Source organism: Nycticebus coucang, chromosome 14, assembly GCF_027406575.1.
Source record: "Nycticebus coucang isolate mNycCou1 chromosome 14, mNycCou1.pri, whole genome shotgun sequence".
Classification (NCBI taxonomy): Eukaryota; Metazoa; Chordata; class Mammalia; order Primates; family Lorisidae; genus Nycticebus; species Nycticebus coucang.
Genome location: NC_069793.1, coordinates 69,637,999 through 69,657,810, shown reverse-complemented (window position 1 = coordinate 69,657,810; position 19,812 = coordinate 69,637,999). Strand labels below are relative to the sequence as shown.

The 19,812-nt window shown below is 38.2% G+C and overlaps 1 protein-coding gene and 1 non-coding gene across 5 annotated transcripts in view; both read right to left on the bottom strand.

The window, feature by feature from the left end:
* EMSY (EMSY transcriptional repressor, BRCA2 interacting) overlaps nucleotides 1-19,812 on the bottom strand; it is a 117,201-nt gene that overhangs the window by 23,492 nt on the left and 73,897 nt on the right. For all 4 annotated transcript variants that reach the window (XM_053560531.1, XM_053560532.1, XM_053560533.1 and 1 more), the window contains 2 exons: nucleotides 18,906-19,079; nucleotides 15,966-16,164 (listed from right to left, as the gene is read on the bottom strand). In XM_053560531.1, the coding sequence (XP_053416506.1) occupies nucleotides 15,966-16,164; nucleotides 18,906-19,079 (373 nt within the window). The remainder of the gene's footprint in view (nucleotides 1-15,965; nucleotides 16,165-18,905; nucleotides 19,080-19,812) is intronic.
* On the bottom strand, nucleotides 16,531-16,637 carry LOC128566106 (U6 spliceosomal RNA). The gene has a single exon (XR_008374402.1). It is a non-coding gene; the product is annotated as a U6 spliceosomal RNA (small nuclear RNA).

Sequence of the window (19,812 nt, the reverse complement as noted above, 5' to 3'; positions counted from 1 at the left end):
GCAGTGGAGACAATGGGCAACCTTGTCTGGTTCCTGATCTGAGTGAAAATGATTTCAATTAACTCCATTCAATACGATATTGGCTGTGGGTTTGCTGTAGATGGCCTCTATCAGTTTAAGAAATGTCCCTTCTATACCGATTTTAAGTGTTCTGATCATGAAGGGATGCTGGATATCATCAAAAGCTTTTTCTGCATCAATTGAAAAAACCATATGGTCTTTGTTTTTTAATTTGTTTATGTGCTGAATTATATTTATAGATTTACATATATAGAACCAGCATTGAGACCCTGTTTGATGTGTTGCTGGATTCTGTTCGTTAGATCTTGTTGAATATTTTCGCATCTATATTCATTAGGGATATTGGTAAATAATTTTCTTTTCTTGTTGGGTCTTTTCCTGGTTTGGGGATCAGGGTGATGGTTGCTTCATAGAACAAGTTGGGTAGTCTTCCTTCTTTTTCTATATCTTGGAACAGGCTGAGTAATATAGGTACTAGTTTCTCTTTAAAGGTTTGGTAGAATTCTGACGTGAAGCCAACTGGTCCTGGGCTTTTCTTTTTAGGGAGATTTTGTATGGTTGATGCTATTTTAGAACTTGATATTGGCCTGTTCAACATTTCCACTTGATTCTGGCTAAGTCTTGGAAGGTGACGTGCTTCCAAGTATCGGTCAATTTCCTTTGGATTTTCATATTTCTGAGAATAAAGTTTCTTGTAATATTCATTAAGGATTTTTTGAATTTCTGAGGAGTCTGTTGTTATTTTGTCTCTGTCATTTCTGATTGATGGAATTAGAGATTTTACTCTTTTTTTCCTGGTTACATTAGCCAAAGGTTTATCTATTTTATTGACCTTTTCAAAAAACCAACTTTTTGATTTATTGATCTGTTGTATAATTCTTTTGCTTTCAATTTCATTTAATTATGGTCTAATTTTGGTTATTTCTTTTCTTCTACTGGGTTTGGGGTTGGAATGTTCTTCCTTTTCTAGTTGCTTGGGATGTCCCATTCCTCTCTTTCCGTTTTCTTGAGGAAGGCTTGCAGTGCTTTAAATTTCCCTCTTAGGACTACCTTTGCGGTATCCCAAAGGTTCTGATAATTCATGTCTTCATTGTCGTTTTGTTCCAAAAATTTGGCAATTTCCTTCTTAATCTCATCTCTGACCCAGCTATCATTCAGCATAAGGTTATTTAACTTCCATGTTTTTGTATGACTATGCAGATTCCTGTTGTTACTGAGCTCAACTTTTATTCCATGGTGGTCCGAGAAGATGCAAGGAATAATTTCTATTCCTTTACATTTACTGAGGTTACACTTGTGACCTAAGATGCGATCGATTTTGGAGAATGTTCCATGGGCTGATGAGAAGTATGTGTATTCAATTTTGTTGGAATGAAATGTTCTGTAGATGTCTGCTAAATCCAAATGTTGGATGGTTAAGTTTAAATCTAAAATTTCTTTGCTCAGCTTCTTCTTGGAGGATCTATCCAACACTGCCAAAGGAGTGTTGAAATCTCCAACTATTATGGAGTTAGAGGAAATCAAGTTGCTCATGTCTGTTAGACTTTCTCTTATAAATTGAGGCGCATTCTGGTTGGGTGCATAAATATTAATAATTGAAATCTCATCATATTGAGTATTATCCTTAACAAATATGAAGTGACCATTCTTATCCTTCCTAACTTGTGTTGGTTTAAAGCCAATTGCATCTGCAAATAGAATTGCAACACCTGCTGTTTTCTGATTACCATTTGCCTGAAATATGGATGACCATCCTTTCACCCTGAGTCTATATTTATCTTTTAAGGTAAGATGTGATTCTTGTATGCAGCAAATATCTGGCCTAAGTTTTTGTATCCGGTCAGCCAACCTGTGCCTCTTTAGAGGGGAGTTTAAGCCATTCACATTAACGGAGAATACTGATAAGTCTGGTAAAATTTTGGGTATCGAGTTTTTCGAAAGTCTAGTGGACATTTTTAATCCTTTCACCACTGTGGAAGTTGAAGTTTGATCAAAAGTTTCTGAGTGAGTTGACTTTTGTGGTAGAGGACTGGGCTGCTCATTATGGAGGATAGGTCTGAGAATATCCTGAAGAGCTAGTTTGGTTATGGCAAATTTCTTCAACATATGAATGTCATTAAAGTATTTAATTTCTCCATCATAAATGAAACTCTGTTTAGCTGAATACAGGATCCAGGGTTGAAAGTTATTTTGTTTTAGGAGATTAAAAGTCGATGACCACCCTCTTCTGGCTTGAAAAGTTTCAGCAGAGAGATCTGCAGTCATTCTAATATTCTTCCCTTTGTAGGTAATGGATTTCTTACGCCTGGCTGCTTTCAGAATTTTCTCCTTCATATTAACTTTAGTGAAGTTAATTATGATGTGCCTGGGGGATGTCTTATTCAGGTTGAGTTGTGCTGGGGTTCTGAAACTGTCTGCTATCTGAATTTCAGAATCTCTTGGCATGTCTGGAAAATTCTCTTTCATAATTTCATGGAGAAGGACCTGTGTCCCTTGCGAAGCCACTGCATCACTTTCAGGGATTCCAATGAGGCAGATATTGACCTTCTTTGAATTATCCCAGAGCTCTCTGAGAAAATGATCCATTTTTGCTCTCCATTTCTTTTCCTCTTTGAGAGTTTGGGAGTGTTCAAAAGCTTTGTCTTCAATGTCAGAAATCCTTTCTTCTGTTTGCTCCACCCTGTTACAGAGGGATTCTACTGTATTTTTCAGATCTTTGAGGACTGCAAATTCTTGCTTCAGTGTGTCAAAATCTTTGGTAGTTTTGTCTTTAAATTTGTTGAATTCTTGAGACTTTTGAATTTCTCCTCGAATTTCTAATTCCAACTTTTGAATTGCTCCTCGAATTTCTAATTCCAAATTTTCCTCCATTCTACTAATCTTGTTTGCGATCCAAATTCTGAATTCGATTTCTGACATCTTGGCCAGCTGTTATGAATGGGATCTTCAGTTACATCTGCCGTATCTTTCCTTGGCGGGTGTTGATCTACTCTCGTTATTCATGTTATCTGAGGTTTTCTGCTGATTCCACCCTGTGATTATTTTACACCGTTTGACTTTTCCCCTGGAGCTTTGCCGAGGACCTGTACAGTGCTACAGCCTGAGAAACTGGGGACCTGTTTGGTGTGGTGGGGCTAAGTGGCTCTGTCTTGTTTTTAGCTGGTCTCTGTCTGACCCTAGTGAAACAGTTACTCTGAGTTGAAGTCTTAGCTATGGAGAAATACCAGCAATTAAGTCACCCCGCCCCCTGTAGGCAACAATTGGAAAAGGAAAATCAAACCTTCCTATAACCACACACCCAGGGCAGCACTTGGATAGTCCTCGGGCAATTGGCTCAGTTCAAAAGGTCCAAATCAATTGTCTCAGTCAGCACCTGTCTTAGGTAGAAGAGTTTAAAAGGTCTCTGGGAACTAGATCACAGGGGTCTGCTGACAACTCAATTATGACTTGCTCCGGTGCTCCGTGGGATCAGGAGTATCCACTCAGCAAATAGATTAGTCTAGGAAGGTTGATGCACCTCTGTCACATCCAGTCACTTATAACCCCGCAGGGCTGTGACCCAGTTGCCTCCAATGAGCAGATACTCCAGGGGTTTGCACCTGCCTGAATCACAAGGAAATCTGTCTCCTCAGCCAGGCCGCTGCTCTCTGTCTCCATCTGACAGAGGGAGGTGAGGCCTGACAACCACGGGAGGCTGGGGCTGTTCACTCAGTTCCAGCCCCATCCCTGATTGATGTTACTAACAGAACTGAACAACTTTGAGGGAATTTGTTTCTGTCCCTGCTAAATTCCCCTACAGAAGAGAAGCTGTTTTGAGTTCCCAGAAACTGTGCCTCAGGCCCTGTCTGTGCCGCTGTAGTTTGTATTCGCAGCACAGTTACCTGTCAGTTCCAGCCTCTGCCTGCCCTCCTTTGTCTCGGCTGATGATCCCCTGGGGGCCAGGTGCGTATTAGGCTCAGTAAAGCGGTCCTCTGGGTGAGCCCCACCCTGGCAATCTCCCGGCTCTGTGCATGCGTTTTCTAGTCCCCGCGCTCCACCCAGGCCAGTACTGGCTTAGGCAAACCCTTTACCCATGGGGCCTGCTTTTCTGTCCCAGATCTGTTCCACGGTGATTGCCACCTGAGAAGATGCCAGGCCTCCTCTGGTTGCCCAGAGAGACAGGGGGTGTGACTCCAGAATATCCGGGGGTGAGCCCTATTGTTGCCAAAAATGGCTGCTGCTCTGCGCCTTGGGGCACCGCCGCTTCAGTATGGTTCCCTCAGCCGACTGTCCTTTCCTCACTCCCGTGCCGCAGAATCAACGCTGACCAGTTGCAGTCCAGGCCCTGTCCACACCCCTCGAGAAATCATCCAACAATCTGGATTCCTGGGGGACAGGCCTCCAGACCTCAGGTGAGAGTGAAGGGGAGTGCTGGGAGCTCAGAATTGCAGGTAGAGGATATTTACAGTTTTACACAGTTTTATGCCTGGCAGGAGAGCGACATGGTACTCTAGTAGGGGAAGTAGGTCCAGTTTTTAGAGGGTCTCTCCCAGGGAGTATAATGGGAGGACTTTTTAACTCTGCTCATTTGTTTATTGGGTACTCCGAGCTGTTCTCATGCGGGAGGGGACTCCCGTCGGCTTGGTGATGGATTTTGTACCTTTTGTTTGTATCCTTGGGGTTGCAGCTCGCCTCAGCAGGGTTAATGTGCGTTCTTCAACCTTCTCTCTTGGCGCAGCTCTGATCCACCAGGTTACTTGCTAAATTTCTCTCCTTTAACTCTCCTTCTGGACAGGAGCCTCTGTGGAAAGCTGGCTTCACAAAGTTTTCTTATATTGAGTAGAAACAGGTCTTGCTGTGACTTCTATTCAATGGTTTTGGTGTCTGTTCATGTATCCACAAAGAAACTCTTTTCCGGGGCGGCGCCTGTGGCTCAGTGAGTAGGGCGCCGGTCCCATATGCCGGAGGTGGCGGGTTCAAACCCAGCCCCGGACAAAAAAAAACCACAAAAAAAAAAAAAAAAAAAGAAACTCTTTTCCTTCTTCCACATCACAGTTCTCAAGATAACTGACAACCTGTAGCTCCCATGGCCCCTTCCACCCAATTCACTCTCATCTTCTTTTCTTCATGAAGAGTGTCTTAACAAACTACTTCTCATATAAAATGATTCCCAGATGCCTTATCCACCTAATCTATCTCTTCTAAACTAAACCTAAGACATCTATATCCCTTTTATGATGTAGTATGTACCTTTCCTCTGAAGTACTGCCATAAAGCAAAAGGCCTTTTCAGTGTTTAATTGCCTAGACAGCAGCACCCAAGATGTTCTAGAAAAGATTAGTTCCTCAAGATATTCTTTAGGCTCAGTGCCTGTGGCTCAAGTGGCTAAGGCGCCAGCTACATACATCTGAGCTGGCGGGTTCAAATCCAGCCTGGGCCCGCCAAACAGCACTTATGGCTGCAACCAAAAAATAGCTGGGCCTTGTGGCGGGCGCCGTAGTCCCAGCTACTTGGGAGGTGGAGTCAGAAGAATTGCTTGAGCCCAGGAGTTGGAGGTTGCTGTAAGCTGTGATGCCATGGCACTCTACCCAGAGTGACAGTTTGAGGTTCTGTCTCAAAAAAAAAAAAAAAAAAAGATGTTCTTTTAAAAAAGGGGGGGTGAGTTCCATGGTCAAAAAATAGGGGAACATTTACATTTTATTTTCCACTTTTTATCTTTCACAACATAGATTAGTACATAATGGCCCAGAGAAGTTCTGGAGTAATTTGAATTTATTCCCTACTCTCACCATGACCTCCTGAGATCATAAAGCTTCAGGAAAAAAATCATCCTAGAAACTGAGTTGTGCCCTATTCAAATCAAGGTCTTTTTGAGATGCATTTTTGCATTTACCTTATGCCTTACTACAATATAAAGCCTTATCTTGGTTTTGTTTCCTTGTTCTCTTCCACTTTAATATAATTTTACACTTAATCTACCATTTAGAAATAAAGCAGAATATGAACAAAGAAATCTTTAATACTTGTTTTAAAAAAAAAATGAGGAACCCAATAAGGCTAACTCACTCCCATGTGAGAAAGGGAAAAAAGGAAGACCCATTTAGGAAGGAAAGCATAGGAGCAATAGAAGACATATGGCCCAATCATCAGTAAGTGACCTAGGCAAGCATGGGCTTGATCTATTAGGTGTGGTCACCTAGCTACCTATCAATATCTAAGCAGTAGTCTAGGTATATACCAGTTAAAAGATCCACCTACAAGGTTAGGGGGAACCCCAGAAAGAAAACAACAGTTCGGACTCAGGCAGCAAAAATGAGTCCGTAAGGCTGAAGCTTAACCCTATGCCACAGTTATTATAGTTCCTGTTCTGCTGTTTGTTTATTCAGTGGAACTTATACCTAAACTCATTGTTAACTAACCTCTTTGCTAAATGCTGGATATATAAAGATGAATAAGATCCTTGCCCTTGAGAAGCTAGTAGTCTAGTGGAGATAAAAACAATTATAATAAGCAAAGTACAAAATAAAATGGCTGATATTAAAATAGCTGATAGTACAAAGCAATATGGGAAATAAAATGCAAAAGGAGTGATGAATCCTCTAACAGTGATCAAGACAAGTCTTAGAATAGGGGGAAGATAAAGCCATCTATTGTAGCCTATGAGGAAACAGATGAAGAATAAAACATGGGGCCTAAACTTCTCTTTAGGGGTGAAGGAATAGCAGGGGAAGTTTAGACACCCAAGTGGAATCAAGGCATTCCCTTGGCATAAGATATACTTATTCCAGGGCTTGGGTAGAGCAGGTCACCAGAAAAAGGATCTTAAGTCAAGAGAAGTTGATTCTTCCTTAAAGGAAAATACTAAATATTAAATGTACAAAGATAATAGACTTTAGAAAATCATCTATGGATACTAAAACTGGTGAGTAAATATTTGATGAGGAAGGTGATATTTATACAGTCTCAAAGTACCTTTCCATAAATTACTCTTGATCTCAAAGGGAACTAAGTTAACTTCATAGGGGAGCAAACTGGAAGACATGACCAAACAACATTATCATCATCTATTTTGAGACAAACCGATATCATGCATTTCCTGATAAGGTAAAACAGAGGATACAACATCACATCTGTGGAATTCTTGCTGAATCTAGTCACGAGGAAACATCAGACAAAACCCAATTAAAGAATATTCTACAAAACAACTGACATATATTAAAAAATATTAAGGTCAAGAAATATGAAGAAAGGTGAGGGCCTATTCAAGGCTAAAGACAATCATGACAGTTAAATATGGCTAAATGCAACGCACGTTCCTGAATGGGACTGAGGAAGGGAAAAAAACTATAAAGAATATTATTAGACGGTGACACCTGTGGCTCAAGGAGTAGGGCGCCAGCCCCATATACCAGGGGTGGCAGGTTCAAGCCCAGCCCTGGCCAAAACTGCAAAAAAATAAGAGTATTATTAGACAATTGATAATATTTGAATATGGATTATAAATTAGATAATAGTACTATAATATAATATTTCTTGATTCCGAGAACTGTATCTTAGTTATAAAGAGAATAAATAACCCTTAAAGCCTATAAATGCAAATGATATTAAAAAAAGATTATCTACAACTTACTCTCTAAGAATTTAAAAATTATACATGCATATTTAATACATGCATATAGTGGAAGGAAGGGAGCAGAGAATCAACAACAAAGCAAATACAGCAAAAAATGTAAAAAGGTAGTAAATCTAGGTAAAGAACACAGGAGTTCTTTTTATTATTCTTATAATAGGTCTGTAAGTTTTAAATTATATCTAAAAAAATATTTTAAAAAAGGAAAAAAATAGCTAAAAACTAAAAAAAAAATGTGAAAGAAAAATGAACTACTATGTAGTACTTACATTCTTGGTATGTATGGGTCTCATATACTTTAAAAATCATCATGATCTTAGATTGAGGAAAATCTTAATCCCTTTCTCTTTAAATCACAGCATATATGTACAGTCTCAGACCTAGTTTTTGTGAGAAGGTAGTAAATAACTATACAAGAAAATTTGGGGGGAGGGTGTTGGCAAACAGATTACAAAAACTGGCTTTACAGTTAACTATACCTACCCTGAATTGTGAAAATTTTCTATTACTACAGAATACAATGGGAACTTCCATAGATGACTACCTCTCTACATTGACACGTCAAGTTGACCTAATTTTCATAAACTGGATAAGCTCCATATACTCAATGGAAGAGTGACATCTCTATATTGACCACCTCTTTATGTTGAATCTTGATCATTTTGACTGTTACACACAATAATAATTTACCTCCTGTAATGTGACTAGCTAAGTCCATTTTATAACAAAGGGTAGAAGTCATGGGCTTTGCTCCCTAATTGTATTATTTTTTCTTTAGTGTATGTTCTTTTTTCATGTTTTATTAATACCATGTGTTGGATTAGGCCTAACATCATATTGTTTATCACATCCTTCAACATGAAGGACTGGTCTGAATTGTAGGTACATCCTACAACTACTGAAAAATTTTATAGTTAATTGAAACATGATGGCCCAAAGCAAAGAACTCAAAAAACATTGAAGGAAAAGGTTGATCTTCAATATTTTCTGGAAAGCAGCAGCCAAAGAAAGATAATGGAACATTTTTGTAAGGAAAGTGGAGACCTACAGAAGAAAAGAAGAAAACTTTCCTTGATGAAGTCAATGAAGCCACATTTAGCTGGCTTAAACAAATGAGGACAGTTAGTGCCTGAATATCCAGACCAACGATCCAAGAATTGCTAAAAAAATTTGCACAGAAATTTGGGGTGACAGATTTCTAATCATCAAGAAATTTAAACTGTAACACAGGATCTCTTCACTTTGTGCGGTGAATCCAATGAATTTCCAGCAGAAGTTGTGGAAGAGTTCATCAAAAGTTCCCAGACTTCTGGCCGGGTGTGGTGGCTCACGCCTGTAATCCTAGCACTCTGGGAGGCCGAGGCAGGTGGATTGCTTGAGCTCATGAGCTGGAGGCCAGCCTGAGCAAAAGCGAGACCCAGTCTCTACTACAAATAGAAAAACTGAGGCAAGAGGATCGCTTGAGCCCAAGAGTTAGAGGTTGTTGTGAGCTATGATGCCACGACACTCTACCCATGGTGACAGCTTGAGACTGTCTCAAGATCTTTAAAGTATGACAGTGGAGCTTTAATAGGGATTGCGTTGAAATTATATATTGCTTTGGGTAGTATGGACATTTTAACAATGTTGATTCTTTCCAGCCATGAGCACGGTATGTTTTTCCATTTGTTAACATTTTCAGCTATTTCTCTTCTTAGAGTTTCATAGTTCTCTTTACAGAGATCTTTCACGTCCTTTGTTAGATAAATTCCCAAATATTTCATCTTCTTTGGCACTACTGTGAATGGGATAGAGTCCTTAACTGTTTTTTCAACTTGACTATTGTTGGTATACATAAAGGCTACTTTTTGTAAGGAAAGTGGAGACCTACAGCAGAAAAGAAGAAAACTTTCCTTGATGAAGTCAATGGAGCCACATTTAGCTGAAGCCACATTTATGAATGTTGATTTTGTAACCTGAGACGCTGCTGTATTCCTTGATCACTTCTAGGAGTTTTGTAGTAAAGTTCCTAGTGTTTTCCAGATATAAAATCATATCATCTGTGAAGAGCGAAAGTTTGATCTCTTCTGACCCTATATGGATACCCTTGATCGCCTTTTCTTCCATAATTGCAGTGGCTAAAACTTCCATTACAATGTTAAAAGGCAATGGAGACAATGGGCAGCCTTCTCTGGTTCCTGATCTGAGTAGAAATGATTCCAATTTAACTCCATTCAATATGATATTGGCTATGGGTTTGCTGTAGATGGTCTCTATCAGTTTAAGAAATGTCCCTTCTATACCGATTTTCTTGAGTGTTCTGATCATGAAGGGATGCTGGATATTATCAAAAGTTTTTCCTGCATCGATTGAGAGAATCATATTGTCTTTGTTTTTTAATTTGTTTATGTGCTGAATTACATTTATAGATTTACGTATATTGAACCATCCTTGAGACCCTGGGATAAAACCGACTTGGTCATGATGTATAATTTGTTTGATGTGTTGCTGGATTCTGTTTGTTAGGATCTTGTTGACTATTTTTGCATCCATATTCATTAGTGATATCAGTCTATAATTTTCTTTTCTTGTTGGGTCTTTTCCTGGTTTGAGGATCAGGGTGATGTTTGCTTCATACCCAAACATGTTGGGTAGTCTTCCTTCTTTTTCTACCTTTTGGAACAGGTTGAGTAATATAGGTACTAATTCCTCTTTAAAGGTTTGGTAGAATTCTGACGTGAAACCATCTGGTCCCGGGCTTTTCTTTTTAGGGAGGTGTTGTATGGTTGATGCTATTTCTGAACTTGATATGGGCCTGTTCAAATTTCCACTTGATTCTGGCTAAGTCTTGGAAGGTGACGTGCTTCCAAGTATCAGTCAATTTACTTCAGATTTTCATATTTCTGAGAATAAAGTTTCTTGTAATATTCATTAAGGATTTTTTGGATTTCTGAGGAGTCTGTTGTTATTTCGTCTTTGTCGTTTCTGATTGATGAGATTAGTTTTATATGGAATCAGAAAAAACCTCGAATAGCCAAGACATTACTCAGAAATAGTAAACAAAGCAGGAGGAATTACACTACCAGACCTCAGACTATACTAGCCAAGACATTACTCAGAAATAAAAACAAAGCAGGAGGAATTACACTACCAGACCTCAGACTATACTACAAATCGATAGTGATCAAAACAGCATGGTATTGGCACAAAAACAGAGAAGTAGATGTCTGGAACAGAATAGAGAACCAAGAGATAAATCCAGCTACTTAACCGTTATTTAATCTTTGACAAGCCAATTAAAAACATTCAGTGGGGAAAAGATTCCCTATGTAACAAATGGTGCTGGGTGAACTGGCTGGCAACCTGTAGAAGACTGAAACTGGACCCACACCTTTCACCATTAACCAAAATAGACTCTCACTGGATTAAAGATTTAAACTTAAGACATGAAACTATAAAATACTAGAGGAGAGTGCAGGGAAAACTCTTGAAGAAATCAGTCTGGGCGAGTATTTTATGAGGAGGACCCCCTGGGCAATTGAAGCAGCTTCAAAAATACACTACTGGGACTTGATCAAACTAAAAAGCTTCTGCACAGCCAAGAACACAGTAGGTAAAGCAAGCAAACAGCCCTCAGAATGGGAGAAGATATTTGCAGGTTATGTCTCCGACAAAGGTTTAATAACCAGAATCCACAGAGAACTCAAACGCATTAAGCAAGAAAAGAACAAGGGATCCCCTCGCAGGCTGGGCAAGGGATTTGAAGAGAAACTTCTCTGAAGAAGACAGGCACATGGCCTTCAGACATATGAAAAAATGCTCATCATCTTTAATCATCAGAGAAATGCAAATCAAAACTACTTTGAGATATCATCTAACTCCAGGGAGACTAGCCTATATCACAAAATCCCAAGACCAGAGATGTTGGCGCAGATGTGGAGAAAAGGGAACACTTTTGCATGGCTGGTGGGAATGCAAATTAATACATTCCTTTTGGAAAGATATATGGAGAACAAGTAGAGATCTAAAAATAGATCTGCCATTCAATCCTGTAATCCCTCTACTGGGCATATACCCAGAAGACCAAAAAGCACATCATAACAAAGATATTTGTACCAGAATGTTTATTGCAGCCCTATTCATAATTGCTAAGTCATAGAAAAAGCCCAATGTCCATCGATATGTACACCATGGAATATTATGCAGCCTTAAAGAAAGATGGAGACTTTACCTCTTTCATGTTTACATGGATGGAGCTGGAACATATTCTTCTTAGTGAAGTATCTCAAGAATGGAAGAAAAAGTACCCAATGTACTCAGCCCTAGTATGAAACTAATTTAGGGTTTTCACATGAAAGCTATAACCCAGTTACAACCTAAGAATAAAGGAAAGGGGGAAAGGGAGGGGAGAGAGGGGGGAGGTGGGTAGAGGGAAGGGGATTGGTGGGATTACACCTGCGGTGCATCTTACAAGGGTATATGTGAAACTTGGTAAATGTGGAATGTAAGTGTCTTGGCACAGTAACTGAGAGAATGCCAGGAAGACTATGTTAACCAGTGTGATGAAATTGTGTCAAAAGGTCTGTGAAGCTAGTGAATGATGCCCCATGATCGTATCAATGTACACAGCTATGATTTAATTAAAAAAAAAAAAAAAAAAGACTGTCTCAAAAAAAAAAAAAAATGTTCCCAGACTTTTCCAGAGGCTTCAAAGATGATAATAACCACCACCACCCCCCTTGAGAGACAGAGTCTTACTTTGTTGCCCTCGGTAAAGTGGAGTGGCATCATAGTTCACAGCAACCTCAAATTCTTGGGCACAAGCACTTCTCTTGCCACAGCCTCCCAAGTAGCTATACGTGCCCGCCACAATGCCCAGCTATTTTTAGAGACAGGGTCTTGCTCTTGCTCAGGCTGGTCTCAAACTCCTGAGCTCAAGCAATCCACCTGCCTCAATCTCCCAGAATGCTAGGATTTCAGGTGTGAGCCACTACAGCTGGCCCCAGATGATGACATCTTTAATGCTGAGGGTGGGCTCTTTTTCCAGGTAATGCCTGACAGAAGCCTCATCATGAAAGGTGACAAATGCTAAGAGCAGAAAACTTTCCAAAGAACTTTTACAGTTCTGCTTTGTGCTACCTCAACCACAGAGACACTAAAAACTTTGGTGATCAGTAAATCAGCAAAGCCAAGAGCACTCAAGAACCTGAAGCCTAAACACCTCCCCATCACTTGGAGGTCAAACAAATGCACATGAAAGACTGGTGCCCTATTTGAGGAGTGGGTAGCAGGTAATGGCTAAGACATGAAGAAGAAACGGTTTGTCTACTCTATTTGAAAGTAGACAACGGTCCTGGCCACTGGCAAGTGAATCATCTCACAAATGTGACACTAAAATTGTCTGCTTGCAAACATGACCTCAAAAGTCCAACCTCTTGACCAAGGCATCATCAAAACATTTAAAATGTAATACTGAGCCCACCTCCTGCAGTGGGTCATTATTAAAACCTGTGGTCCACCTGTGGAAGCAACTCCATCTATTGCATCAGCTAATGCTCTGGATGCTGTTTTCTGATCAGTTCTGCTTGGAAAAAAAATTCAGCCAGAAATGATATGGAAGTGTTTCAAGAAAGCTGGATTTGTCAAAACCCAAGAGCATGATATTTTGGCCCCATCAAATAGTCAATGTCCTATGGCAGAATTCAAAGAATCGATTTTGAAGATTTTGTTGCAACGGATGATGAGGTGGCAACCTGTAATAGACCTGACCCAGGAGCAATTTTCCAAGTGATATTGATCAAAGTACAGACCAGTGTGAAAATGCATGAAGCTGCTGATGAAGTGGAAAAAGCAAGTGAGGATGACACAGAAATTGCAGGGACTCCAAAGGAAGAGGATGTCAGGCATCTGATAATACAATTGAAGTCATTTGCTGGGGAAAAATGCCTGGGTATGCTGAGTGATATAGGAGGGCTTTCACCACTGACGTTTGTAATAAGAATAAGAAACAGACTCTTTTTTCCAAAAAGAATTACTAAACCATGAGAAAACAGTAAATGTATTAATTTTGTATGATACTGTATGTATGATACTGTATTTACTATGTTTTGATCATGTATGATTTTGTATGATATTTTCTAATAAATGCTATTATGTATCAGTACAGTAGGCCTAGTTGTTTCTTATGACCACCCTTGTATATTGACCAGTTTGTTACAGTCCCTTGAGTGGTCAACTTACAGAGGTTCTACTGTATTTAAAAAAAAGTTATACATGATGAAAGATATAGAATAAAAAAATAGATGAAGCAAACTTTTATACCATTCTTAGCATGAAAATTGAAGAATTAACCAATGAAATGCCATGTTTGGGAAGTACTAATTGGGTTATAGCTCCCTTAGGAAAGAATTACCAATTTCAAAGGACAACCTGAGATTATGTACATAGACTTTTACCATTCATACCCCCTTTTCAGTATCAACTTATAAAGCTAAACATTCTACCTGCCTTCTATAAAAATATTTCTTGAGAGTTAAAAAAAAAAGCCAGTATTATTCAAGGAATTGTAAATTTAATAAAAGCAGGAAAGGCAGTTAGTCAAATTGACCTATGCATGGACTCTGTAAATGCTAATCAGCAAATCCAAAAGAAATGACTGGGGAATAAGCATCATTCAAGTGCAATTGCCACATACCTTGATTTATAATTAATACAGAATAATAAAGCGAATCTTAGCAAATATTACTATCACTGATAATACCCATTTTCTAAAATGAATGCCATATTGTTTGTTAAAAATCAACATTTCCATTTATTTTTAATTGATGTGTTTTCAAGAACATTTCAAATGCTACCTCCCCTTCATGAAGCTTTCTCATCCTCTCTCACTGGAATGTGAACTTTCAGCCTTTGGCATTTTTTTTTTTTTTTTGGTTTGTTACTAATAAAATTCTTATATTGGAGTGTAGGTGTATTTTTTTTTTACTCTCCTATTCTAGATTTTAAGTCTTTGGAGGGTTGGAACTATAGTTTAGTCTACCTCTAAAGGGTCTAGCACAATGCTCAGTACAAAGTACAAATTGATAAATAATTGTCAAATTAAATTGATGAATTAATCAGCAATATGAACAATACGAATCAAGAAAAATTAATCCAGAAAGACTCGACGAAAAAGGTTTAAAATAACAGTGTTTGTACAAATGAAAACTGTATACTAGAAAAGTGAAGATGCTATGAAAGCACTCCAGCAAGAATAATGGAAAGGCAGGGAAGGGGAATGAAGACAGTGAGGAAAGAATAAGGGAAAAGAAACAGTTGTGCTTAATGCATCAGAGCACTTAGGCATAGACATAAACATACCACCTGACAATAAGGGCAGTTAAGATAACTGAGAGACAGAAGTATTAAATTTATATGTTTCAAGAGTTATGATCATGAGCTTACTTCAAGAGACTCCCTAAAAGAAAAATAGCATAATTAAAAAACCACTGAAGGAGGATAGGTGGAGGGAGGGTGATTGGTGGGATTACACCTATGGTGCATCTTACAAGGGTACATGTGAAACTTAGTAAATGTAGAATATAAATGTCTTAACACAATAACTAAGAAAATGCCAGGAAGGCTATGTTAACCAGTGTGATGAAAATATGTCAAATGGTCTATAAAACCAGTGTATGGTACCCCATGATCGCATTAAAGTACACAGCTATGATTTAATAATAAAAAAAAAAAAAAAGCACTGAAAACAAAGACCATCCCTGCCATGGAGTCCAGTTTCATAGTTCCTTCTTTTTAATTAGAACAACCATACATGTATCATCTAGAATACTTCTGACAAGTAAAAGGAACTCTATTCATAATTATGCCAGAACAACAGACATAAACTAAGACTTGTTTCCATACAAACTGGAACGTACAGTCACCCTACTTACAGCTCACTTATAGTCTACTTCTGGCTACCTTGATTCTTTCTCAAAGTTCAACAACCATTTCAAAAGGTTTATTCACTTTCTTGGATACTTCTTTCCGTACATACCCAAAGCAAATAGAAAACTGAAAATTACCCTCTGGGAATAATAGCTCTATCCAGTTTAACATTACTTACCTGACAAAATCATCACTGAATGTTTACAAATTATTTGATGAACATATGTCATGCGGGAAAAAATGGTAAGCTTTACCAAAAGTAAAATTTCAGTTCACTGATTAAACATCAAACAAAACAAAATAAAACCAAAAACAATGACAAACCAAAGCATACAAGTTTGATGTAAAATCCCTAGAAGCAAGTTCTGTTATGAAACTAGAGCACTACGTCAGTAGCACTTACATAAATCAGAAATAAAATAGATCTTACCTTGGGAACTCTGGGAGGACTCGGTAGAAGAGGAACTACTATCTGTATAACTCTGTGGTTCTTCTTTTCCTTCCTGAAGAGATGAATTACCAGCCTCTGCTACCCTAGATGCTTGCTGTAATGTTTCTGTTACCAGCTGTCTTGTTTGTTCACTGACAACTGTGGCTTGAAATGTCACTGGTTTGGGTTTAATAAGTACCTAGAAGAAAATAAAAAATATATCCAGGTGAAATTTTAGAGTACCATTTAAAATGCTAAACTTCTAAGTAAGAGAATATTTTTCTGGGATGAAAAATAGTGTTCTGTTATTTATTATGCTTTGTTATTCAACAAAGATTGATTCAACCTACTGACAAGTTACAGTTAAGCCACAGACAACATTATTAAGTGGTACATGCCAGAATGCAACGGCCCTGACTGTGACAATAACCTTTATGTCAATTTTTTCTTGCCTACAATTACGTTAGGAGTCATTTTACAACCTTTTAGCTGTCTCATACCATGTTTCCAAGTTGCCATACATAGGAAAACAGGAAATTATAGCTAAACGTATCTTTTTTTTTTTTAAAAGATGGAACACTTCACGAATTTGTGTGTCATCCTTGCGCAGGGGCCATGCTAATCTTCTCTGTATTGTTCCAATTTTAGTATATGTGCTGCCAAAGCGAGCAGAGCTAAATGTATCTTTATTTACAAAGTATTCATTACACAATTTTACAAAATATTCTCTATAAGTTGGCCACCTCTTTGTAAAATTGTGTAATTTTACATTTAACTACAATTTCTCATCTTCTCTATATATGACAACTTGTAGGATGCCCTGTGGAATGACAGCCAAAGGCTGAGGATGGCAGAACAAAAAGACACAAGGAATTTAGATTCCCAATGGAAATTCTTTCTCCCTCCCTCCCTTCCTTTTTTTTTGAGGCAGAGTCTCACTTTGTCACCCTGTTAGAGTGCCATGGCATCACAGCTCACAGCAACCTCAAACTCTTGGGCTTAAGCAATTCTCTTGCCTCAGCCTCGCAAGTAGCTGGGACTACAGGCGACCACAACGCCTGGCTATTTGTTTTTGGAGATGGTCTTGCCCTGGCTCAGGCTGGATTCAGTGACCAGTGAGCTCGGGCAATCCACCCTCCTCCCAAGTGCTAGGATTATAGGTGTGAGCCACCGCATCTGGCCCCAGTGGAATTTCTAAGCTGAGTATCAGTCCGGGAATTCTTCCCTCTGAACTTTTATTAATATAGTAAAAATAAAAATCTAATCTGTTTAAGCCCTCAAGTTCCTTCTCATTAGGTATCAAATGAAATTCTTTTTTTTTTTTTGGAGATAAGAGTCTCACTTTGTTGCCCTTTGTAGAGTGCTGTGGAATCATAGCTCACAGCAACCTCAAACTCTTGGACTCAAGTGATTCTCTTACCTCAGCTTCCCAAGTAGCTGGGACTACAGGCGCCCGCCACAGTGCCCGACTATTTTTAGAGACGTGGTCTCACTCTTGCTCAGGCTGGTCTCAAACCCGTGAGCTCAGGTAATCCACCCGCATCAGGCTCCCAGAGTGAGTGATTATAGGCGTGAGCCACCATGCCTGGCCTCCAAACGAAATTCTTAACTGACACACCTGCATAAAGTAAACTTGGTTGGAACCTAAGTAATCTTTGAAGAAACTTCCAGAGGATCGCTGATTTAGATAACTGTCAGAAGCAACTTGGAATATGTGGTGAATCAACTCCTTGTGGAAGTAAAAATCACAGACACTGAAACAAGTGAAATAGGAGAAAATTTTCACATGGGACCTTTCCACTTCAAACTCTAGGCATTAACTCTGATTGAGTTAACTTCAACCGAATAAAAAAAAATTACCCATCACATTATTTTTATTTCTATACATAAGATTCTAAACCTTTCTAGACTCTAAAATTACTCATTTCCAAGAGTTTGAGAATAAAAATATGGTTATACCTTAGATAATGACACAAATCAATTTGTTACAGTTGAACTCAGTAGGCAATTTGAACTTGTCACAAAAATAATCTTTTAGATATGTAAACTCTATGACTACAATTCTGAGGGAGAAGATTCTGAAGGCAAATTATTAGGCAAATTACTCGAGCTCCTGAGTTCAAGACCAGCCTCAGCAAAAAGCAAGACCCCATGTCTCCTAAAAATAGAAAAACTGAGGCAAGGAGGTGGCTTGACCCCTGGAGTTGGAGGTTGTGAGCTATGATGCTATGGCACTCTACCCAAGGTGACAGCTTGAGACTCTGTCTCAAAAAATAAAAAAATAAAAAAAACAAAGTTAATACTGCTTCCTTTGATACTCTCAGAAAAGTAGTTAAAGTACATACAAAATAATTAGTAGCCCAGCAATATATGATTAAGTCTTCAGCCTCAAATTCCTAAGCAAATTTTCAAAAAAGTTCCTTTATCATCTTGGTTGAAAAATTAAACAGATCTCAAAAATAAAAAATAAAAAATAAAATAAAATAAAGAAAAGGAAGAAAAATTAAACAGAGCTCTAGCTTCTCCATTATGTGGGGTTCAAATAAAGTAAATTTCAGAAGTACACAAAATGCTTTTGAAGGATATATTAGCTTATGAAAAATATTTTTTTAGAGATTCTGAATAACTACCATCCTCCCTCAACCATCCACCACCCCTCAAATAACAATATACAGCTTCAAAATATTTCATTCCAAGGGAATTCTCTCCCACAATCTTTGCTCACAGAATAACACAAATATTTAGACATTTTAAAAAAGTACTAAAGAAGAGAAACAGAGACTTTGACAATAGAAGAGTAATTTTATATATTCATTCGTAACTTTCAAAAATCTGGTTTTTTAAAAAAATGCTTACCTTTCCCTTCAAATTTTTACCTGGAAATTTTAGGTATTTAAAATACATAAAAGCCAAGAAAAATTACTGTATCTTATAGTATACCTGTGTTTTCCCTTGCTGTCCATAAACAATTTTTGTTGGGATGATTTTAGCTGCTGGCTGAACTGTGGAACCTATTGCTTTTGGCTGAGTTACAATCATTTTGGTGATGGGTCTTGTAGCAGTGATGATAGCTGGCTTTGCTCCTGTTGGCACCGTCTGAATAGTCTTTTCTCCCTAAATAGAAGCCAATGATAACGTAAGAGATTTGTATGCATTTAAATGATAAAAACTGTCCACACTGAAAAATCAGAGAATGGTTTTACCAGAATGACAGGAAAAGATCTGTAGATTATGTAACAAAGTATGTTTCTTGGTGATCAAAAAATCTTAATAAAAGTGATCTGACTTTCTATCCAAAGAAGGAATTATTTCCTGATGAGTGAATTTTTAAAAATTACTTCATGTAATAATACTTATTACACTGTCACATTCATGTAGTACATATATTAAAATAGGGTCAGAAAACTATGGAAGAATATATAGTAAACTGTAAAAAATTCCTATCACTAAGAGTTGGGATTATAGGTCTTGCACTCCACATTTACTTCTTTTCTTTTCTTTTTTTGTTTTTTTTGTCGAGGCTGGGTTTGAACCTGCCACCTCTGGCATATGGGGCCGATGCCCTACTCCTTTGAGCCACAGGCACAGCCTCAGTTTTATTTTCTAGTTTACTTTAAATGAATATTTACGTAATAAAAAGATTACTATGTAATATACCAGTACTTAAATGTACACACACAAAATAAACTTTCTTAGTTCTACATTTTATAAAGGATATATAGCAGAATGTCTATGTGAAAAAGTATAGGCAGGAGATGAAATCAGCACAGATGTTAACATTTTTTCTAAGGTTATATAGAAAAAAAAAAAAGGAAAAACTTGGGATGTTTCCCATTTTTACTATTAG